The 25101-nt window shown below is 36.4% G+C and overlaps 2 protein-coding genes across 3 annotated transcripts in view; one reads left to right on the top strand and one right to left on the bottom strand.

The window, feature by feature from the left end:
• Positions 1-1674: 1674 nt before the first annotated feature.
• eRF1 (eukaryotic release factor 1) lies at positions 1675-16964 on the bottom strand. 2 transcript variants are annotated; one of them, XM_071586989.1, is made up of 10 exons: positions 16840-16964; positions 16517-16658; positions 16121-16296; positions 15911-16038; positions 15677-15827; positions 15375-15565; positions 14529-14658; positions 13369-13589; positions 11825-11972; positions 1675-4023 (listed from the first exon to the last, which is right to left on the bottom strand). In XM_071586989.1, the coding sequence occupies exons 2-10, from the start codon at positions 16615-16617 to the stop codon at positions 3941-3943; spliced, it is 1329 nt and encodes a 442-aa protein (XP_071443090.1). In that variant the 5' UTR covers positions 16618-16658; positions 16840-16964; the 3' UTR covers positions 1675-3940. The 2 variants fall into 2 exon arrangements, with proteins under 2 accessions (XP_071443090.1, XP_071443091.1); XM_071586990.1 differs by lacking the exon at positions 1675-4023 and adding an exon at positions 5802-5891.
• Positions 16965-17196: 232 nt separating this feature from the next.
• LOC139689915 (protein SERAC1) overlaps positions 17197-25101 on the top strand; it is a 63030-nt gene continuing 55125 nt past the window's right edge. The window contains exons 1-3 of the mRNA XM_071587036.1: positions 17197-17264; positions 18043-18190; positions 18279-18403. Of these exons, the coding sequence (XP_071443137.1) occupies positions 18156-18190; positions 18279-18403 (160 nt within the window). The 5' untranslated portion in view covers positions 17197-17264; positions 18043-18155. The remainder of the gene's footprint in view (positions 17265-18042; positions 18191-18278; positions 18404-25101) is intronic.

The raw sequence follows: 25101 nt of genomic DNA on the forward strand, positions 1-25101 counted from the left end.
CAACAGCCTTCACTCCTGCAAGATATTGTCAATTTTGTATGTTGAAGGGTATCCTGAATAGTTCCTTTTCCACCCTCCGGATCAACTTGGGCCACTCAAATACACCCGATCTACCCATGGCGTTATCAATATAAGCTGCTTTGAGCATATGCTTTCCCTGTTTCACAAAACATTTGACAGCATATTCCTGTTCCAATAAACATTTCACATGCAGCACAATGAGGTCACTTCGTAAAGGTTTTGCAAATAAACGATCCACTGAAGCTGGCAGCCAACTGTCACAGGCCTTTCCTCTCTCGGAGAATAAAAAGCAAAATCTTACTTCTGGGATTATCAAAATAAAGGCCAGAATATTTATAGAGCATAAACATCACACGAGGCTAAAAGACAATATTTTCTAAGATACCATTGGAGATGCCTCGACAGTAACTTTTAACGGAGTCGTCCACTGAATGTGCATTACAATGCAACAATTTCAGACTGTACAAAATCATTCACCTCGACTTGGATTTGAACCCTGATTCCTCAACTTCTCGTAAGAGAGCCCCATGATAGCATTACTGGCTAAAGCAGTCGGCTGGACATTAAGGGATCCAGGTCCGAATTCCAGTGAAGGCTAATGATTTTTACACAAACTGTCGCATTGACAATATTTTCAATTGTTCCAGGGTTAGCAGCAGTTTTCTAGGATTGAGCATCAATAAAACACATGCAGTACCAAATAAAACTTTTTGCAATTAAACACACTTGCAGATGCCATTTTTTTCCAACTAGTGTGGTTTAAAAGGCATACTTATGAGGAATGAGAGGATTTACTTTCTGATGTGAAGTTGGTTGCATTAATCCAAATCTAGATGAAACTAGGAAAATAATATTTGCACTCATTAAGTGGACACCTTCGTACGGATACAAAACCTTAACGGTTGCTTCAAGCCAGGAGGTAGATTCATTAGAATATATTAATTTAGATTCTGTTTATTCACTTAGTTAATTAGATAGGCCATGAAAAGTGAGACTTCATTTAAGATTTAGAGTCCTTTCTTTACGGTCTCATGGGAAGTGATGATGCAGTGCATTTGTTATTGTAAATTGGAACACAGATTCTTTATGAAAATTTGAGTCTCTTATTGGCCATTAATTATAGCTGGAAGGCAAAAATTAAAATAACAAGCACATATCAACAGCTAATGACAATGGTAAAACCTATTAACAAAAACACTGTACAGCAACATCAACAAAAGTATTGTTCACAAATCATCATTGGTCAATTCACTTGCACACACAGCAAAAAAAATGACCAGCTGAGCTGACAGAAGTGCCACTCATCTTTTTATGGGAGTAACTGCTGCATGCTTCACTTTACATTGTCAAAATATTTAATATGGTGTGATAGTGGCCAGATCTATTATGATGCTCATAAATAATAGAGGCAGATGCAGTCATAAGTTACCATTAAAGCCCATTAACTGTGTAAAATTTCACACGTTTGAGTGCAAAATGCTAATGCATATTGATATTAATTATATTGGAGCAATGATTGGCAAAGAAATTAAAACTAGCAGCATAACTTCAAGCTACAGCTTACAACTTGCACCTTACTGTTTTCATTTGATAGTTAAAAAAAAACCTCAGGTTCACATAAACAACTTGTAATAATCTTAAATCCTTGTGATGAAGAATTAAAAGTTGCATTTTATTTCCAACCTTAATCATAGAGAATTAGTCACTTTTAAGGCCACATTTTGTCACAATTTTTTAGCAAAATTCAGGAGATCTGCTAACATGGAAAATATGTAGCCCCATAAAAACTCCCATCATATCTACCAGAAGTAAATACAGAAAAATGAAGCAAAGTTGTGGGGACAGCAGTGTAACAATACTGTAAATACAAGAAGCATAAAATAGCTCCAGCAAGAGGTAATTCCGATGAACACCCAAACAAAGAAACAGTGGTGCAGGCCTGTGCAGCTGCCAGGGGTCTGGCACAGGATATGGCCCACCGGAGGTCGTCACTTGATGAGTATTATTACTATTTTATCTTGACAGTCAGTACTACTACTCAAGAGTTACTTTATTGCTACATCCGGGCCCACTTACATTTTGTCCCCAGACTTAGTTATTCTGATGTATTGTCATTACTTAAGACGGACAACAATTTGAAATACCATTTGATTTTCTCTTATTAATAGTTGAACTATTATTTTCATTTCCTCCCAAAAGGTGTAATTTGACCACACACCGCCGCCCCTCCCACTCAAAAATATCAATTGCAACCCTGAGAACTTCCCCAAAACAAACCCAGTTTTCCCCATCTGTGATTAGAGAAGAAAACCCGGACAAGCTGGAGGGTAAAATAACTTGGGACAGCATGAGAAAATTTTTAAATAAAACGTCAGGAATAAAATTGGCAGGAATTTCTCGCACAAGAAACACCACCTTGTATTTGGCCTTAAAGTCACCACAACAATTAGATTTACTCTATGATTTATAATTTCCAATAACATCTGCTTCTTTTTTTACTTATGTGACTTTCACGCATGTTATTTTACCCAGTCATACATTCTTGTTTAACCATTGAGCTTGGAAGGTGTATTTTACAAAAAAGGAACAATGGCTCACAACGCACCCATCAAGTGCACACCCAACAACTCCAAAAACGAACAAATCTGTAATTCTACACTCCAGTCACCCTTGGCAGTAGCACAGTACAAATTTCACATGGACACAATGAAAAATGCATACAAAAGAATTCACTTCACAGTTGGAGGGATGAATTTCTTATTTAAAACACCCTCATCTTTTAACCTTACAAATTTTAACCATCTTCACCATTGTATGTGGATAGTAACCTGGGTCAGCATTGGTATACTCACCGATATAAAAACTTGGGCTTGATAAATAAGCTATCAACAGACATGATTTCTTTAAGATATGTGCAGCCCTATCTTTCAAATAAATTAACCTGTCGCCCATGTGTACGGGCAGTGATGAACTAAAAATGATTTTGACTTCTTAGGGTTTTAAGACCTTTCCTAAAACAAATTTGTCCAGTGAAGCCCTGGGACATTCAGGCACACTGCAGAGCCAACTAGATAAAAATCAGCTGATATTACCTTCAAACCGAAACCACATAATAATACCCAAATAATGAATAACATTTGAGCAACCACATCTTCCCCTTATCAAGATACTTAAAAATTAATTTCAAATTAATCACACTTCCAAACGCAAGGACACCAAACTTCCACCACTAATGGAGGACGAGAGTCAAGAAATGACCCAGATAGAGATAACCTCCAAACATTTGATCTTGTATACACAATTAGAGAATATGAACCATTCCCTCATAACTATAAATATTGATTAGGGCATTTATAAAATTCCAACTATTATTCCTGATTTACAAATGTTGCCAAAAAGAAGAAACGCATGGAAGAAAGACAATTCCACATATTCATTAAGTTCCAAGAGTGTTATTCACATAGAAAGCCAGAAGGCATCATAACCATTAGACATGGAACGCAATCAAATGGTCTGAAAGGCAACAGGCATGGAAGCTGGGTGCATTTGTCGCATTGCAAAGGCCCTTAGCTTATGGCAGCAACTCGTTTTCATTGATGACACAAAGTAATAAAATATTTCAATCATCTCAAGTTATTTTTCCAACAACTTCAACGAAATTGTAGAACACAGTCATTTTTCACATCAGGGGCCAAATGCTTGTTCCATATCTTTCTCTGTTCAAACTGAAATGGGAAAGGAGGGTGTAGAGTAATAGTATTTGCACTGCCCTTCTGGCTTATCACCCACCACTTCATGCGTTCTGACATTTTTCCCACTGTCCACATTTGCGGCAGCACACTGCTAATTTAAGTCTCCATGGTTACTATCAAGAGAGAGGATAGGTTGATAATAATCAGACTCCGACAGCTAAATTTTCCTAATAGTCGTCCAGTTCATAAATATCTCCATCTAGGTCATCAAGCTGCATGCTTTGGAAGTCAACTTTGTATCGAAGAAGACCTGGAGGAGAATAATATCATTTAAATGAAAACTACTGACCAACTTAAACAAAATATTTTTAATGAGTGACTAGTGCCAAAAACTATTATTACACAAAATTATTTCATTATTTACTCAAATTAATAATTTTTAAAAGAACTTTTGTGACATTTAGAGTTAATCCAATAATGCAGTGAGAAAGAAAATGTGGTAGGCACATGTGAGTTCCATAAGAAATGAACACAGGTTGGTGTTAGACTCATTAAACTACACTATGCAAAACTAGGAAAACCCTTCAAGTAAGAATTAGTTGACTATTTTATCTCCAGCATTGGTATTTTACATGCAAGAAAATTAAAGCAAATAATAAAATGTCAGCAAACATTACTATCTTGTTTAGAGACAATTACATGAAGCCTTAAAACAATCAGGCATTTACTAAAATAAATTTAATAATCAACAGCCAATTTATGATTCATCAATATACTGAAATTATTATTATTGCAACAAACCAACAAATAATAATAAAAGGAAATAAATGACATAACAATATCCAAATTAATTATAAAATGATGGAATAAACAATAAACCAGGCACGGTCTTATTAAACCAATGGGAAGCATTGTGTAAAAGGCAACCCCTGAGAAAAATGTAATGAAACTCATTGGTGAAGAAATAGGATAACATTCATTCTTCACCTAATTTACAATTTAGTTCTCACAGAAATAAAAAATCAGAAGGTGTCAAGATCCTTGCAGTATCTACGCAGGTTTACTGCCATAGTACCGCTTTACCTTGTCCATAAACGTGCTATCACACAAAAAATACTTCGGAAATGCTTGCCACATTGGGAAAGTTATGACAATCACTGAGAAAACTACATTAGACCGCTTCCGTTATTGGTGGACAAATTAAAAAATATTACATACACATTCATGATGAATAAACCATGCACATGATTAAAAAAATGGTTGCCACTCCTTAAAAGAGCAAAGCAAACAGTTTTAGAATAAGCATTTTATTGATGTTACAAAATAATTATGACTTTCACAAATATATTCCACCTGAAATGAAAAAAAGGGTGCCAAAAGCAATGCCATTCTCTGCAGCCACTGAATGAAATTCTCATTTGCTAACTGCTACAACACCTTCTATTTCTGAAGTGCTTACTTTTTGCATGCATTCATAATTAGTGAGGCTATCTGAGTACTCCGGCTATTTTTTCAAATAACTTACTACTGTATGTGTTACAGCAAAATTAGCAACACATTTGACTCTTCATCTATTTTATTACATATGGGAAAAGAGATTGATCATTAGAAAAACTAGTATCAAAGCAAAGTAAGTTCTTTGGCACCTGAGTCACCCTGCATCTTTCGTTTATAAATCAGAATGGTTAAAAAAGAGAGTCCAAGCCTAATCAGCAAGATAGATAATATCATACAAGTAAAATATAGCCAAAGTCAAAAATATAAGTGCACAAAACTAAGAGCATTCCCTGACAAAAACTATTAATCAAAAATAAGGAACTAAAGGCAATAAGTTACACATTAATATATGCACATATATATATATATATATATATTATATATATATATATACACACACACACATGTACGAATCTCATGGCATGTCTACCTTCAGTAGTAGGTGTCTGGCCCTAAGCCCACTCCTCTAAGAAACTTGACCCACAATACCTCGCACAAAATACCCACCCCTGCCGGGACCCATTTGCCCTCCCTCCCCTCCTCCCTCCCTCCCGCCTCCTCCTCCCCTTCTGCTACTCCTCACCCACTCCTCCTCCTCCTCCTAGTAATCATCTAGGTCCACGTCATCCAGTGGCTCATCAGCTTGTAATGACTGGAAGTCCACCTTGTAGCGGAGAATTCCTGCATGGGTGGTGTGGGGCACACAGGGTCACCATTGTACATCCATCAAAAGTACACTCCAGACTAGTCCAAAATGGACAAGTCCACAGTAATATCAAACATGTCATACTGTTCCAACACTTTTGCATGCTCGATGTTCCCTTACAGAAAGTATTCACGGGAACTTACATATGCTGGAATGCAATTTTTTTAATTTTTAAACCCAGAAGGTATAATATATATATATAGCCTTCCATTACATATCATTATCAATTAATGAAGCAGAAAAAGAAATGAATTTCTACAAAAATACCCTTCCATCAATGAAAGGGGTTTTCTTCTAAATCCTCACATCCACCCATCAGGGGAAGTTTCACCTGGACCAATATCAGGAAAGAAATCAGCATTATATCAAGAATATTTACTTTTATGCCAAGGTTGAATTCCCCAGATGATCAATAACGCCATGTCATCTGTCAATAACCAATTAATGTGTGTGGCTATTTGTCTAAAGAAATGAAACCAAAAGTTTCATCCAAAACTGGTTTCAAATAATGTCATTCTGAGATTGCCAAATTTAGGTCTACCTTCGCCGGGTCAGAGAAAAGGAACTGTATAACATTCTGATCTTTGTCCTTCTAAGATTAGGTTAGTTCTAATATAAGACTGATCCCTCTAGTCCATGCAATATTACACCTATTGATTGTATAAAGTGAGCCATGGTTCATTTAACTTAATCCAATTATTTCATTTAATCAAGTACCAATAAAATCAAAAACATCAGATTTTAAATTAGTTGACTGTAATAAAAACTTACATATTTAGAATGTTGATACAACACTGAGCCAAATCTTGGCACAGCAACTAGGGAACTTCAAAACACTGACTGATGTGCTTCAAAAACCAGTGTTATTTCCATCAGCACAAAAAGTACAGAGGTTATGTATGCTAACCTAATTGTACAAATGTGCCATAAAAATATTTAGAAATGGCTTCAGTTCACTTTGTGTGACCACCACTACATCGTTAGTATGCTTAGAACCCTAATTTGCTAACTGAAACTGTAATATACAAAAAAAAAACTGGAAAAATCATGACATTAGGCACTAAAAGAAATACATAATCATATCACAAAAATTATATTCTAAATTTAAATTTCATACCATTTTATACTTACCAATCTACTTAGTATGCATTGATGAATATTATTAATCATTATTTAAAAAGTTAGCATGATTGATGAAGAGATAAAAAGGAATGTAAATGATGACAGAAAGATTATGGGTAGTAATTACAGTACTTATATCAAAATATTATTGCTTGAACAAGGACACTAAAATGGGCACTCTTCAGCACATTATTGAATAATGTCAAATTTAGGCATGCCAAAATCAACATAAATGCCGACAAAACATTGGGGGCATAGGTAGCGTTTTTGGTCAAAACTGAAAACCTAGAAAATTGAGTAGCTTCAGGGGACGTGATGTGGTGGAAGTCGAACATAATGAATAACTGATCTCGTTGCACTTTTCCACTTTGATACTACTTTTATTTTACGACCGGATTTCGATGCATTACATCATCCTTATGTACATCAAGACCCGGCCATTTATTTGTCTGAATCAAAGGAAACTGCATTTAGAGTACTTTAGTAGGTTATCAACATTAATAATTTTAATCAGATCTTTGTTTCAAAATGGCCATTCAATATTCTCAAAGGCTCTCTATCTTAATTAAAAACTCAATAATCAGAGTCTAGAACAGCATCAAAGTCGGCTACAATATACCTATTGATTTATGGATAAGAGAAAGGTCTTCATTCCTGTGTTTCACATAGTTTCTTTCTTAGAATATTAAGCTAGAATTGGTCAAAGACTTTTAGTATCAAAAGCTCTCACCTTGAACACATGTTTACAATTACAGTATTTCCCTAGTTTACCAGATGAAACAATCTTTTGATCCCATAATAGGTGAAAAAAGCCATGGTTGAGCATAAATAAAACTTGAAACTTCCTGAATGTCATTAAATCATGAATATCAATTACTTTAGTGCTTGGTGATCTAACACACCCTCAGGGCAGCTTGCAGTATAAGAAATCGATGAACCCCAAATCATATGGCTTGGGAGGAGCTCCAGGTGCCCAGAGGAACCACCCACCACCAAAACTGAAGCCTTAGGTTCAGCAGCATGGGCTCTCCACCCATAGAACTGCTATAAAGCTCAATTATTAAACATCTATTTTTTCTTATTTTACATAATTAGGGCTTACCTCACAAAGGATGGCCATTATTTATTTATTTGTTTCATAATGCAAAGTAGAAAAATTTAATTTGGTTTTGTGAGCACAAACATGTCTTGCATGCAGTTTTTCTTTAACTTTAATTGCATGTACATATAAATATACAATAGGAAAGGTGGAGCACTTGAATTGAATTGACAGTCGATATTAACAGAGGGAAGTGAAGCAAACAAAACAAGAAAATCCATCTCATTCATTATCTTACTTTTTTAATACATGATTTGCTGCAAGTTAATTATTACAGCAAATAAAAGGGCACACAAACCTATGCCTCGTTTCGACTTACGAATCATAGGGAAAAAGCAATAATATATATTATAATAATAATAAATATATATATAATATTTGGAAGCCACAATAGAACACAAATAAAATAGTAACACTTAAAAGGACACACACATGGTAAATTGTTTAAGCTTTCAGCCTTCTCTGAGGCATTCTTCAAGTAAGACTGTTCTATTGTGCCATCCAAATATTATACTGCTCGTGTGAGTGTTTCCGTATAATCGATATATTTATATACACACACACACACACATATATACATAGATGGGCGGCATCTATACACATTCAAGATAAATATGAAGACCTAGGCACGTGGTAAGTATACAAATTCATGATAACCGCTAAGTTCTGGGTGCATGTTATACATAAGGTACGAGTTATCGATGGGAAAGTAATGTAATTCCCATCATTATCCCTATTCCAGTATCAACCCTTGACCAATTGCAATTCAATGTTGGTAGAAAAGGCTGAAGCCCCAGCTCTTATTTATCATTCTTGCTGTCCTCATCTCTCCACGGAGTGCAACTTTAGTTTAGTGCAACTTAGTAGGCAACTTAAAAGACTACTGCATAAACAACTGTTACTAGATATCTGTCCATTTTAAGTCCACACATTTGAAATGAAAGTCATGTTTCCATGCCTCACCGCTCCAAAGTAAAACACTACGCCCTAATACAATTTCATTATTTCTATCCCTCACAAGCTAAGGAGGTAAGAGCCCAACTCAAGTATTACGTGGCATTCAATTTGGCAATCAGAGCTCTTCAATCTCATAGAAAAAGCTGTGGTAAAGGAAAAATGTCACTGCTTTGATTATTGTTCCATCATTATAACATATTTCTCACATTCTTCACAAAAGAGAATGTACGGGTTCTGTCATATTGTTTCGGAGGAACAATTAAAGATCGTTCAGCTAAACACTAATGGGAGAAGAATTAGGTACGAATAGATAAAAATCAATTAAATGACATGTATTGTGACTTTTCCTAAAATTCAAATACATAACGAACTAAAATGAAAACATAATTTGATTATGCTAAACATGGGATGAGTTATCATCACAAATGAAGGGGAATGCAACTGTAGTCCGTGTCAGTCTTCAACATATGTTTCTGCCATCTAAGGTATTACAAATCTTGCAGTGTGAAATGATGCTCCCAGCAAATTTTGATTCTAACCTTCTTATAGCAGTAAAAATTGGTCAGAGAATTCACACATTTTGTGAAAAAATATACAGAAATTACCCATTTACCACCTAGAAAGATGCTAGATTAAGTGATTAAATTTATTTAAGTGCTATCATGACCTGAGGAAATTGCAATTCCATAGATTTAAGACTTTCATTTATCTATTTAGAAGTTTTAAAATAACTCCAGTACAGATATGAATTTCCTCCACTCACTCCAAATTACAAACAGCTCTAAAAACAACCACATGCCATAATTTAGCAATGTCGTATTTCCAACTTCAGCATAGCAATGTAGCGATTTCAACAGTTGCAGGGGAAATTGAAACTGAGAATAAAGAATTATAAAAATTATTTGCTAATGCCACTATTGTACATCCTAATTATTACCGTAAAATTTTAAACATCGATGTGAATTTTTAACTAACCTTTTGATATTTATAATGATTAACAAGAAAGTAAATGCACATACTGATATTTGAAAATACAGAGTGGTTAACCACTGAACAGCAAAAAGCTGTAATTTTAAGGGATATTTATCCTTTGTGTATTTATATACATATATTTGGGTTGCAGTAGTCCAGGGGTAGAGCACTGGGCCACTGACTGCAGGGCCCGGGTTCAATTCCAGGGCAAGCCTCTTTGGGCACCCTCAGCTCCACCCAAGCTGTGTTATTTTCTGGGGACCAGATTTTCCTGGGAAACCATAACCATCACACGGAAACCCTTTCCCCCTACCCTGATATGTGAAAAATATATATTCATACATGTATGCAGTGAACTTGTCATAAGGCAGCCCAATACCCTTTGTCATCAAAGTGAAGCTTTCAGACAATGAAAAATGTAAGGAGTATAACCAATAAAAATTTTCATTAAATGAAATTCTCACAATAAGGGACAAAATAAGAAAACTTCTATGCTTTTTATTGAAAACATGTTTAAAGCAATATGAAGTCTTCATTTTAAAGGCATAAGTGACATTCACCTCAAAGGACAAATTTTGTATTATGTCACTATATGCAATGAATTATTTCTTTAATTACCGCAAACAACCATTTTTTAAATCATTTATGCTGCCTTTTTTCATTAAACCATGGTGAACACTTAGGGAATATGCTTAAACATCCTCAGGAGCAGTGAAGATCCATAATGACAGATTTAGATGGTGAAATTATAGGATTACAATGCATAGCCAGGAGAATAAATAGTAAAAATAGGTTAGGTTAGGTATTTATACTTTCCTTTGTTGCTCATTATTCAATGTTTAAGGCGAAAATTGACCCTTCCCTTTTTTGCTAGTGTTAAGCCAATCAATAGAGGGATATGCTCGAGATATGTACGTTTAGGGAATAGAGGAATTTTTGCTTGAAATATTATTTGGTTCAAATTAATTCTTCTCTTTCAAGTTATCCCAAGAAAGAGTACAGCTTAGCACCCTTTAGGCTTGGTGGGCCTTGACCCAAAGTCACTGCCATGTACAAGTTCAAAACAAGGGGCAGTCATGGTGAAGGTTATACAAGTAAATATGGCACTCCCTTCGGGATGTGTATCAGATGAGCATTAACTTTTGTTAGGCGAGCATTCTTCGGAAGATTTTGGGTATTCAAAAAGAAACCTTCACACGTTGGCATTGAACCGTTCAAAATAGTCAATAACTATGATTTTCATTAATGCTTGCACACAAAATCTAGAAGTACCAGGCAAACCAATTTACCTCTTTGTCCACAGTTGCCTGTTAATTATAGAAATGAGAAATTTGAACTTTTGGAACAAAGAACCACGATAGCAATACCCAGGTTAAGCACTAACTTAGGCAATTAACACTTAATTAGATAGAGGAAAAGAAGGCGATGAGCCAGTAGCCATCCAGACCAATGCCATTTTCAAGCATATATTATAAATAATAATGGATATATGAGCTCAAATCATTCCCATTACTCTCTACCAAGTAGCTATGCAGGAATTCCCCAACAAACACAACTCTTTCAAACATAAGCAAGAAATATGTAATCACTCAAAAACATTTCTGCATGTTTTTACAAGTATTAATACTAGAGTACAGTTATAAATGTTTGGAAGCCAAATCTAATTAGCATATTTTCTGAGATGGTTAGGGATGAGTGAACTAATGGGCACTGAAGAGAAGTTTTAGTTATGACCTACTTCAGCCGTGGTTCACTTACCTCCAATGCCTCCAAATCCTCTGACAAATTGAGAACCCTCTTGTGACTTGTCAGTGATGATTTCAAGGGTGGCTCCAAACTTCTTGTAGCTGTTAGCTAGCCATTCAAGAAGAGGCTGACACTCGATCAATTCCAATTCCACCCCTGTCTACAGAATAAGCACACAGTCCAGTTAATAATGGCTCATAGCTACCAGCATCATAATAGTTATCTTCACGTAACTAGCCTACTTTTCAGCCTACTTCAATAATCTCGCACAAAAAATTTAATTCATTATTTCAGGAAGAAGATAAGTCAGGTCTTGCACATCTATATTTGAGGAGATCGAACATACTGCACCACATCAAACAATAATTAAAAAAGGAACTCTTGAGAATTAAATATCAATTGTCGTCTTGCATCAAAATTCTTCACAAAACCCAGTGAATTGTTTTCATTTAATTTTTTTCCTTGACAAGCTGTCTATCTTTACTCAAGTATGAGAAATGTAGGTATTTGTGTGTGAAATCTTATCACAGTTTGATAGCAAAATTTAATTGAGTGCGGTTATGTCAGGTATTGATCAAACATGAACTACAGAATTGGCTAGAGTTGTCAACTGATCCCCCCAAGATAAATATATCACCATTCAAGGCCATCTATTTCCACTATGCCATGCACCTGACAATTTCCTTTCAGCAAAAATATAACTGGAAACACATAAATAGAAAAATCCAAACCTCTATTGTTTAGGGCAGAGGCCCATTTTTTAAATAACAATCAGTTTTGCCTTGAACAGTAGCAGATGACTGCAAGGTATGGTAAAAAAACACTGCACTTCCAAAACTCACAACTTATTAACACACAACTATGGCTTTGCTGCCGCCCATCAGCAAAATGATGGTTGCGTGGAATTACAGTGTTTTTTAACCATTCCTAGCAATAAGGAGAAATCCCACCCAGGCCTGAGACAAAGTCCAACAGAATTAGATGGTACACTTCTTAATCTTTTTATTTGACATTTCGTCACCTTCTAAATGTCATTTGGATGCTGGGGTAATTATTGAGAGACCTTGGCAATTACTATTCTTTATCATTTTATGACCATTATACAAGGCCTCCAGGCAATACAAATTGCGGAATGATAACATGCACTGAGTCACAGCATATGCCAATTAAGCCATTAAAACAGTGCCCACAACAATCACATGATTAAAATATATGTACTCCAGGTATCTTCAATTAATTGAACCACTTCAGCGATAATTTTACGCCAGCAATCAAAAGGAAAACAAAAATGGGTTTATTCTTTCAATTAGGTACATTAGCCAAGTGGGAATAGTACGTCCTTTGCAAGCACAATTAATGGCCTATTTGGCAGGAATTGGACGAATAAGGTGAATGCCATGCACACATGATTAAACCAAGTTTGGGAAAGCCACAATGGAGTTGAAAAGTTTACTGAACAAGAAATGATTAATGCAAATGATAGTTCAGCCACACCAATGCAAAAAGCCATAAATGCATTCAAGTCAAACTTATTTAAATGCCACTGCAAAACCAACCTCCTTGTCCGTGAAATGCGTCTTGTCTTTTTCTTGCTCAGGTGTCAGGTGCAGAACCTTGTCCTCTCCAGCTGCATGGTTCCTGAGAACATATCGCTGAATGTCTAGACTCTCCCAGCATATTAGTGTTTCCACCGATCCCAGTTCCAGTGCCCTTAATGTGTCCTCCACACCAAAGCAGTACTTCCCCGTGTCTTGACTGATCTCATCAAAATAACGCCCTTGAAAATGAAACAAGTTACAATTAAGACCTTCCACAAGCAGGGTGAATGCTCAAAGCCCCAGCGATTTTATTTTTTACAATCAAAATTGGAGTGAAGAACATATTGGAATGTCAAATCAAAGAATTACTTAGTCATGTAGTAATGAGCTTATAAATTACATTTGAAGCTTCCTTGCTCAAAGGTTATAAAGAAATACAGCTATGGGTGAATTGTTAGTCAGTTAATAAGTTATAACTATAATCAGAACATTAATCAACTTTCACCCTTTCCAAGAAACATACACAATTCAAATGCACCCTCCCAAGAATCAATGGAATTATTACCAGTAATCTAGACCAAAAAAATTAGAATAGTCATTTACATTCAAGTTTCCACATGGCAGAATGCAGGGTTTGGACATTCTAAGCAAATCTAGCAAAATATAGAGCACAAATTATACTCAACCTGATTTAATGTGTCTAATTTAATTAATCATTATGTATTGTGTATGTTAGAGACAATATTTTACAAACACTTCAAATTAAATCATCTTTGTTGACATGCTAACCATAGTACCTCATGTCTTTAAATTAGGAAGCACTTCAATGGTAATTTTGGACAAAAGCAGCAATGATAAAACTAATTTTTGGCTTTCAACAGAGATTCAAGAAAACCTACAGTTTCATGAGACTTATAAAATGTAACCCAAATGTAAAGAGAGTTTCATGTAATTCAATTCCACTGTAATTTCATTCCATTAAAGATGATTTCAAAGTGAACCAAATATTAAATATTAGTAATCCATTGGCAATTATTTAAAATAAACTAATTAAATCTTTGAAATCATCATTTCAGTCACAAATTTACGAAAATCTTTACTCAAACATCAAGAACGTCAGGTTATTAACTTATATAAAAGAATGAATGGAATACACAACGTGAGATTTTAGTACTCACCAATTAATTTCTTTTCCTGAATAAATTTCACATTTTGTAAGGATTCAGCAGCTAGTTCTATAGCCTGATTGAAACCATTTTCTCCTCCATAAGAAACATCCACTAGCTTAATCACCTTGGCTTGCAATCGCTATTGAAAAAAATGAACATGTTACTATTTGCAAAGCTCCTCTAGGTTAAGTCTTAAAAAACTGGAAATACAATTTTAATCACAAGCGCAGAATAGACAAACAATTGAAAGAGAATAACCAGCGTACACTTCTATTGACTAAATGATTGCATGTGATATAGGCAATCATCAAAAAAATACCACCAGGAACTGTAAAAGGTACTTAGTATTAATTTGTATGTAAGCCAACGCAGTGTGCTTCAGCCAAATAGGTTGTCCGAACACTTTTAAAATGGATTTAAAACGATCTGAAGCAGATTAACTATGCTATAATTCTGTTGCCGATGCATTTATTTACTTAGGATTGGTGAAACAAATTTCCAGGGCTATATTGCATTCATTCTCATATTATCAGGCTTGAAAGTTGATACACAACAGATGTATATCCTTCTGCATTTCTCTTGCCACAAAATATCACTTTAAAAATAAAAATCGGGGTACAGGATAACAACAAATTTGATTTTTCAAATCAGTGCTACACCATCTACTTGACACAATACTGAGAAGATTTTGAGGGGTCATGGTAACAACATTACAGGTGAATCGCCAGGCTAGTTTAACATTTTAAAAACTACTTTCGTAAGGATAAAAATCATTCAGATGAGCATATAACTTAATATTTGCAAAGCTTGTACTCAACCTTCAAACTAAAGGAAAAACAAATGATAAGAACTCACCGGATCGAACATATCCGACTGGCTCAATTCGGTTTTAAAATCTGCACTACCTGCTAATATAAGTCCAGCAATATTAGGCTTATCGTTAGTAATAAAAAGTTGAGTTGCCACCTCTGCGACTTTCCTGACGTAATTGTGCCTTTTCTCCATCCTAAGTCGGGCAAATCGGAGGGCAGACTGACCACCACGGCCTGTTAACAAAATTGTGTTACAGCAAGTGGACATAGTAGTCTTGTTTCTTTTCGTTCAAATTACGAAATGCTACTGCAGCGAACACAATGCTATTGAAATTAAAAACTTACCGTGCTTTTTCGGCAGATCTACTGTAAATTTGTGCAAAACCTCTCTCGTGTTTCCTTGTAATGTCCCAAATAGTGCTCCATTACCATCCATTACTATAAAACCGAACTTGTTGTCATCCGCTAACAAGGCAGTTAAAGCTTCCGTATGGAACTAAGAAAGAAAATTCGACATGATAATGCTATAAGAATTTCTCAACTACAGCACTGTTCGGGCAAGATTATTCCATAGGTTACCTTGTTGTCACAGAGATACAGGGATGTGTTGATTGGTTTAAAAGGTTCGAAATCTATGTTAACCTTCTTCTCTTTCCCTTCCTCTGTTACTATCGTTCCGCAGTATATGACCAGACCATTTGGAGGAACTGCAATTCAAGATTTAAGTAAAGGCAAAGAAACACATGAATCCACCCAGATAAAGGCTCAAAGGGCGATTTTTCCACATACCTTTCGTGTACAACTTCAATCTGTGCTGCACAGAAGTGATTGCACCCAAAACAGATAGCCTGTTCACTCTCGATTTAATATTAGAAGCTGTACCGAATTCATCAGCAAGCATCTTGCTCACTCGGGAAATTTGATCCTTAGGAGGAATGATGAGCGATATCATACTGGTCCCATTCCTGTAACATATGTCGCTCATTTAACAAGAAATAATCTGTACTTTTCACATAAGATACAGAATGTAAGGCTCCACAGTACAATAGCATAATACATACAAAAGCATCTTTCGGAAATCGTTACACAACAAAATTAGCAAGGCAACTTAGAATCTCCTTTTATTTAGAGGTCAAACAATTCGGTAATTCTATATCCAAGGGATAGAATGGTCTACGTGCATACCCTCGTGCCATTTCCAGACTTTTTATCAATTTTTTTATCTTCCATATTTCCACATTTCGGTCCGCAGAATTTTCCTCTGAACTATACGTCGACGATGACATGTTGTTCCTTTGTTTTCCAAACTATTCACAGCAATATATCACTACAAGCAGAATTGTAAAAGATGTTAAGTAGTCGTGTGTCAAAATGGCGCGGGTAAATGCTTGTGCACAATATATAATCACAGTTTCCAGAGAACCGAGCCCACATAAACACAAAAAATAAATATATCAACTTTAAGTTCACTTTGACGGCTAGGTCAGCCAAATTATTTCAACACACACCCATTATTTGCACAACTGTAAATGAAATGCACGGGCTCTCTCCCCTTAGCAGCCCAGACGGTAATTCCTCGAGACCGCAATCCCCATGTGTAGAGTTGAATCGACGTCACGCCGATGCAACGTCACTAGATTCGAGCCAATGGAAGCGGTTTCCAGGAATGCGCACACTGAAACTATAATGAATAAAACGCTTAAAAGTAAAATTCCATGTCTGTGTAATTCAAATGATTTTTATTTCAATTATTAGGAAGTAATGAAACCCAATTGGTATGAATACAGCTTTTTATTTTGTTTTAAATTTATTTTTACCTTGATCTTTAGCACGGCGAATAGGGGAAGCTGAAAACAATAAACGTACGAAATTAATCAAATTATTTTAAAAGGATGAGAGAAGTGACAAATTCGTAAAATGAGGCCAAAAGTCGGTAAGTCATGTCTTCCAATTGACAATTTTACCTAAATATTTCAAACTTCCCTGTTTGGCTGGTGTATCTGGTTTTATTCCCCACTTTTTGGAAAAGAAACAAGTCTGGATGACCCCTTATTTTCTGAAGATTGACATGTTTTTTATAATGTTGTGGGTTAGGTCCTCAGTATACCGATTTCATTTTTATGTATATTTTTGGTCATTATTAATGCTGTTTGATTTCCACATTTTTCGGGCTGCGTCCGCGTATGTCGTTTAATGTGGAAATCACCTACTCATCGCCGCGGAAACCTTCGAACGAACATTAATGCTGTTTATTCCCCTGGGAATTTTCATAAATGCATAGAGTTTTAAAGTTACCTACTTTTCAATTTTAAAATAGATGCCAATCAGTAATTATTCTGGAGAACGTATTATATGATATTAATACAAATAAGGAAACCTTTAAAAAGAGATAATATGCATTAAATATTGTTAGAGCTTTCATGAGCTGTCGCAAAACTGGCTATAATTCACATCCCAAATTATTCATTGACAACTCGTATGTGATCCAATTTCGACTTGTACGTAATGGGGCGGTAAAGATCGATTTAAAATTCATTTCCATGTCCTTCTTCTAGAACGTAAATAGTGCATGGCCCTTTGAGGTTATTTTTCAAAAATACAAAGCTACCATAACCCCCGTATTTGGAATATAGATATCAAAATCTGACGCCTTAAGCCCAGATTATCAGTTTTGCATATATGTCATGAATCCATTTAATTTTTCTTTGCAGGTTAAAATATTTATAATGGAACACGTTTAAATGGCGGCATTTCTGATGTTAAAAATACTTTTTAAACCTGTTTTTGGGTGATAAATAATTACTTCATCTCATGTATCGAAGTGATGAAGAGAACTGGTATTTTGTTGGCTTTGGCAGGGTAAGTTGCCAGCAGACAAACTTGATTTGATCCTATTTCAAGGGTTTGGAGGTTTTTAACTGGGTTTTATTTTCATCACTATGGCTAGAGCTGGATGGGCATCATATCAATTGCATCATGCCTATCGCCATTTGTATGGTATACTACCAGCAGATGGTGTCGAATCCGAAGAGAAACGGCCAGAGTACATTTACTATCAACCCAAAGTTAGTGGTAAGTGTTTTCATGACTGCATTTAGAGTTTTCAGATATTAGTCCTTTCAATAGGGAGTTTGGATTTAATTATATACCATGAAAACCGACCATCTTTCATCATGCCAACTTTCTTTCCTCAACTCATGACTCTAAAACAATTACTAACTCTATGTCATACCTCGGTCTTAGCATACTTCCCCTAGAACCTACCCATCATACATCTTCATCAGCCACTTGGCTTGATGCAATAATTACAGCCAACCCTGACAAAATCACAACATATGGGCAACTTTCTGCCCCAGGAATATCCATGCATGATGTGTTATTTCTAGCATACTCAGTTAGATGTCCTAAATTTAAGCAGAAATTCATTCTTACTCGCGATTTCAAGTCCATAGATGAAAAATACCTAGTATCCGATGCGGTTACCATTCCATTGCAGTCTATAGAATTCATCGACGACATAGATAAAAAAGTAGAACTATTTAATACGTTCCTAAATGATCTAGGAGACAAACATGCACCGTTTAGAAAAATTCGACTGTCCAAACCACGCTCCCCTTGGATAACAGATGAAATAAAATACTTGATGCGCAGGCGTGACGCAGTCTATAGCCTTTTTAAAAAACATAAAAACGAAAATGTATTCAATATCTACAAAAAACTGCGTAACAAAACTAAACAAGTCATTAGAAATTCCAAAATCAGATATGCCTTCCAAATATCTAAAGAGCCCCCGTCACATATTTGGAAAAGCTTGAAGTACCTTGGCGTCGGAAAAACTAAAAATCAACACTCCCTACCTGCTCACATTTCTCCAGACGACCTAAACCGTTTATTCACAACCCCACCGACGGAAATCGACTTTAATGCAAAAAATGAATACTTATACAGTTTGCATAATTCTGAACCAACTCCAGTTTCTGCTGGAAGCTCATTCAAAATTTCTCCCGTCACACAAATGGAAGTCCTCCAGGCCCTCAAAAAAATCAAGTCCTCCTCAGATGGAGCTGATGGAATTTCAGCTATTCTCATACAAAAGTTACTTCCCATTGTACTTCCTGTTTTAACTCGTATCTTTAATTGGTCTATTCTAACTGGAACATATCCCTTACTCTGGAAACGTGCCCTCGTCCGTCCCATCCCCAAAAAATCCACACCTACTAACATTGCTGAATACAGACCAATCAGCATTTTGCCTCCTTTATCAAAAGCATTTTAGAGACTCGTTCACAAACAAATTTCAAAGTTTCTCAATGTAAATAACTCACTTGATCCTCTACAATCAGGCTTTTGGTCCTCTCACAGCACAGCTACCGCTCTCCTTAAAATAACAGATGACATCCGACTATCCATGGATCGCAAAGAGGTGACAATAATGACTCTCCTAGACTTTACCAAAGCCTTCGACTCTATTCACAAAGATATTCTCTCAGCAAAACTTCAAAACCTGAATTTTTCTTCCTCCTCTTTACTGTGGATTCGCTCATACCTAAGTAACCGATTCCAAAGAGTCATTACACCTAATTCATCCTGTAACTGGCTTCAAATACACAGGGGTGTTCCACAAGGAGCCATTCTTGGACCCTTGCTTTTTTCCCTGTATATAAACGATATTAGTAAATACATTTTAAATTGCAATCATCACCTTTATGCCAATGATTACAAATATATTACCATTCCCGCCTTCAAGACCTACCTACAATTATAAACGAAATTAATGCAGATCTAGCGGCTTTGTCACTATGGGGAATAAAAAATTTATTGATAATAAACCCAATCAAAAGTCAATCCATTATAATCTGATACCATAAACTACATTCTAAAATAAGTATTGATAAACTACCACCTCTAAAATTGCAAGGATCAATCATACCATACCTAAGGACAGTAAATAATTTAGGCTTAGCCATAAATGAAACATTATCTTGGACTGATCATGCAATTGCTATCTGCAGAAAAATTAACTCATCCCTGCATTCACTGAAAAGGTTAAAGTACATTGCTCCCCCCTCCTTAAAGATGCTTCTTGTGTCCTCTCTTCTCATACCCCACTTTGATTACTGTGATGTAGTAGTATACCAAGACCTCTCAGGCGAACTGAAAACCAAACTCCAGAGGACACATACAGGTAATTCCTGTGTGCGGTTCATATGTGATCTTAGGAAATACGATCATATTTCTGACTCATTTAATAGAATATCCTGGTTAAAGCTAGAAGGCCGCAGGCTTTTACATATTCTTTCACTTTTCTACGGAATACTTTCAAACCACTTACCTAAATATCTATACAAAAATTTCCTCTTCATCAGCTCAATCCACAACAGAAATACTAGGGGTAATAATAAACTTCTTGTCCCACACCATCGCACGGAAATCTATCACAAATCTTTTCATGTTATAGCATGCCGTCTGTGGAACTCTCTCCCAGATGACATAAAAAACTCTTTATCAACAACAACATTTAGAAGAGCACTTGACAAGTTCATTTTCCTCGGGTACTTAACTTAACCAGTATACCCTCCGTCATTCCACTCAGCTGCTATACAGATCACTGTGTCTACTTTTTTTATCCTGCTTTTTTGTTTTGTCATCTGTCAAGCGGTAGGAGTTTGCATCATGATTTTTAGAAATATTCCACTTCTCATTACTCTGCATGTGTTGTCAATGTATTTAATTTCTCCATTTCAATTTCAGTAACTTAATAATATGTATACTATGTAAAAATGATTGTTACAATGTACATGTATCTTTCCTCTAATTAATAGGGTTTTCGCAGGTTTTTCACACCCCCCTTCTCTTCGTGGGTGTTTTGCCTGCGTGGGTTTTTACTAGTTGAGCAATGCCACGCTATCCCTAGCTTTTCCCCACAAACCTCATTCTTTGCTTAGACTTTCCTCATTTTATTGTTCTCTATCTTCACTGTCATTTAATTTGATTAGGTGTAGGTGTATCCTTAATTTATATATGTATATGTATATATGTATGGGTGTATATATGCGTAATTATGTATGTATTTATGTATGTGTATGCATGCATGTATGTATGTTTATGTGTATATGTATGTGTGTGTGGATATGTATGTGTGTGTGGATATGTATGTATATGTGTAGGTATGTGTATGCATATATGTAAGTACTACCTTGATCAAAAGGTTCCCGGAATAACCACCGTGTGGCGCTCCCATCGTTCCGATTTGAGTTCTGTTTTTTTTGTTAAATTGGTACATCTGTTTTTGATATTCCCTTTAAATCTTAGTGTCATAACTTGACATTTGCAAAAGTTACATAGCCAAGAGTACATCTATCTCTGTGTGTGTTGGCGATTTTTTACAATTGCAGAAATGGATTTAAATTTGCAACAACGAACTTGTATTAAATTTTGCGTAAAAAACGGATTTAGTGGCGCACGGACGTTGGAAATGTTGGAAAAGTGTTTCGGCAACGATTCTCTAAAAAAAACGGTCGTTTACCAGTGGCACGAGCGGTTCAGAAGTGGTCGTGAGTCAATCGAAGATGATGAACGCAGTGGCAGACCATCGACATCGAAAGTCGGTGAAAAAATTGATAAAGTAAAAGAAATGTTGGTCAATAACCGCAAATTAACCATCAGAGAAATAGCGGAGGACTTGAACATTGCCTATGGATCCGCCCAAGACATTGTGGTTAATGATTTGGGTTTCCGTCGTGTAGCAGAGCCAAAAGACCTCAATTTCATGCAAAAAAGAGACCGTGTTGACGTCGCAAAAGACATGATTTCCGAGGCTGAATCCGATCCCACATTCATCAAAAGGATCATTACTGGAGACGAGACGTGGGTTTATGAGTACGACACGCAATCCAGACATCAGGCAAGTGAATGGCGTTCACCAAATGAGCCGAGACCAAAAAACCACGTCGTTTTCAGTCAAAAAAGAAAGCAATGCTGACGGTTTTCATGGATTACAACGGTGTAGTGCATCATGAATTTTTACCGGAAGGCCAGACAGTAAACAAAGAGTATTATTTGGGCGTTATGAGACGTTTGCGTGAAGCAATTCGCCGAAAGAGACCAGAAATGTGGGCAGAAAACTCGTGGATTTTGCACCATGATAACGCACCGTCGCACAGTGCTATCATTATTCGTAATTTTTTGACGAAAAATGCAACAAATACCATCCAACAGCCACCGAATTCACCTGATTTGGCTCCCTGTGACTTCTTTCTGTTCAATCGAGTTAAAAAACCATTACGAGGAACGCGTTTTAGCAGCCGAGAGGAAGTAATGGAAAAATCGCAGGAAGCACTGATGGACATACCGAAAACCAAATATAAAAAATGTTTCGAGGATTGGATCAAGCGCTGGCATAAGTGTGTTGCAGTCGATGGGGATTACTTTGAAGGGGACAATATAGATTTAGATGAATAAACTTTTCTGAATAAATTCCGGGAAATTTTTGATCAAGGTAGTATGTGTGTGTGTGTGTGTGTGTATATATATATATATTATATATATATATATATATATATATATATATATATATATATATATATATATATACACACACACACACACACACACACACACACACACACACACATACAGTGTGTATATTTTTTTTAAGGTATTCTACCGGTTAAGATAGGTTTTTGGATGGACACAACTACCAAACAAATATTTTATTACTCCTAACAAAACACAAAATCCATCATCCTACTCTATATCAGGTCCCTCTTCATCTCTTGAGTACTTTCTTCCTCCCTTCATCCCGTCCAACATCCCTATCCTGTTACTTCCCTTTCCTCTTTTGCCCAACATTCTACCCTCTATCACAGTCTTCAACATCCCACTGCCGGTCAACACCCCCTTCATCCACTTTTCCTGCCTCCATAGGATTGCTCCCAACAAACCCCTCTCTTCGCCCACCATACCAAGTACTTCCTCATTTGTTTTCTTCTCTGTCCATTTCACCTTCTCCATTCTTCTCCACACCCACATTTCAAAAGCCTCCAATCTACGTCTATCCTCCTGCTTCAATGACCACGTTTCCATGCCGTACATAGCTACACTCCATATGAAAGTTTTTACGAGTCTTTTCTTAACATCCTTACTCAAAGTCCCTGTCATCGACTCCCTCCTCCTTGTGAAAGCCTCTTTGCCTAGCGCAATTCTTCTCCTTACGTCCCTACTACTTTGACCGTGTTGGTCCAAAACACTACCGAGATACGTAAACTGTTCTACCTGCTCTAGTTTTTGCCCTCCTATTTTAATGTTAAGCTTGGCCTTTTTCTTTCTAGAAAATCGCATAACCTTTGTTTTATTAATATTGATTCTCATCCCATACCTGTCGCACTGAATTTCCAATTCACTCAGCAATGCTTGCAGCCCCTTGGCTGACTGACAAACTAAAGCTTGGTCATCAGCCAACCTAACTGATTTTACGAATTCCCAGCCCACTTTCATTCCTACCTCGAGTTCTTCCCATGCCTCTTTGATCATTTCCTCTGCATACAGGTTGAACAGCAACGGTGATAATGGGCAACCCTACCTTACACCCCTTCCCAACACTGCCCATCCTGACTCCCCGTTTCCCACCCGCACCTGAGCAGTCTGAGACATGTACAGGTTGTGGATTAGCCTCCTTTCCCTCCAATCTATTCCTATTTTCTGCAATATACCCATTAGTTTTTCCCAATTCACTCTATCAAACGCTATTTCGAAATCTACGAAACAGGCAAATACCTCCTTGTTGTGTTCTATATTCCTCTCGATTAAAAATCTCATTACTGCAATGGCATCACGAGTACGTCTCCCCTTCCTAAACCCAAACTGATCATCCCCTAAGTAATCATTTGCCCTACTCTCTATCCTTTTGTTTATGATCCTGAGAACAACTTTAGCTGCGTGGGATATCAAACTAATTGTCCTATAGTCCTCACATGACGTGGCCTTTACCTTTTTCGGAATAGGGACAAAACTGGTCTCACAAAGTCTTCCGGCCAGATTCCCTCCTCATAAATACTACGGATCAGCCGATATAGCCTCTTCCTCCCACATTTTCCTAAGCATTGTAAAAGTTCCTAAAAAAAGGACCTAAGCTGTCTTCCTCTATGTCATTTTCTTTTTCAATGTCTAACTTTGTTGGTCTCAGTTCTTAACTATACAGCTCTTCTATATACTCCTTCCATATCTCTTGGATCTTTCCTGCGTCAACTATTACCTTACCCGCCTTATCTCTAACTGTTAGCATAGCTCTTCCTTTCTTACTTCCCGATAACGATTTAACTTTGCTGTACAGCGCACCGATTTCTCCCTTCCTCTGCAGACTTTCCATATCCTCGCACTGCGTCTTCCACCATACTTCCTTTGCTTTATTTGTTGCCCGCCTCAATTTATTGTTCAATTCTTTGTACTTCATTTTGCCTAATTCTGTATTTATATTCTTCCATTTTCGCCGCTCATCCATCTTTGTAATCATCTCATCCGTGATCCATGGTTTACGAGTCCTTTTAACGTTAACGGTTCCAATAGTGTCTTTTGCGGCTTTAGACAACCCTTTCTTGATACTTTCCCATTTTTCTTCGACAGTACTTAGCTCTTTACCATCCTCCATGCTTTCCTCTACCGCCTTTTTGTATTCCTTCCTTTTTAAACCATTTAACGCTTCTATATTCCATTTGCTAACTCGCCACCCCTGCCTTATCTTTTTGAAACGTACGCTACATTTCATAACAACT

This window comes from Hetaerina americana, unplaced genomic scaffold, assembly GCF_022747635.1.
Source record: "Hetaerina americana unplaced genomic scaffold, ioHetAmer1.1.p SCAF_29, whole genome shotgun sequence".
In the NCBI taxonomy this organism is placed as follows: domain Eukaryota; kingdom Metazoa; phylum Arthropoda; class Insecta; order Odonata; family Calopterygidae; genus Hetaerina; species Hetaerina americana.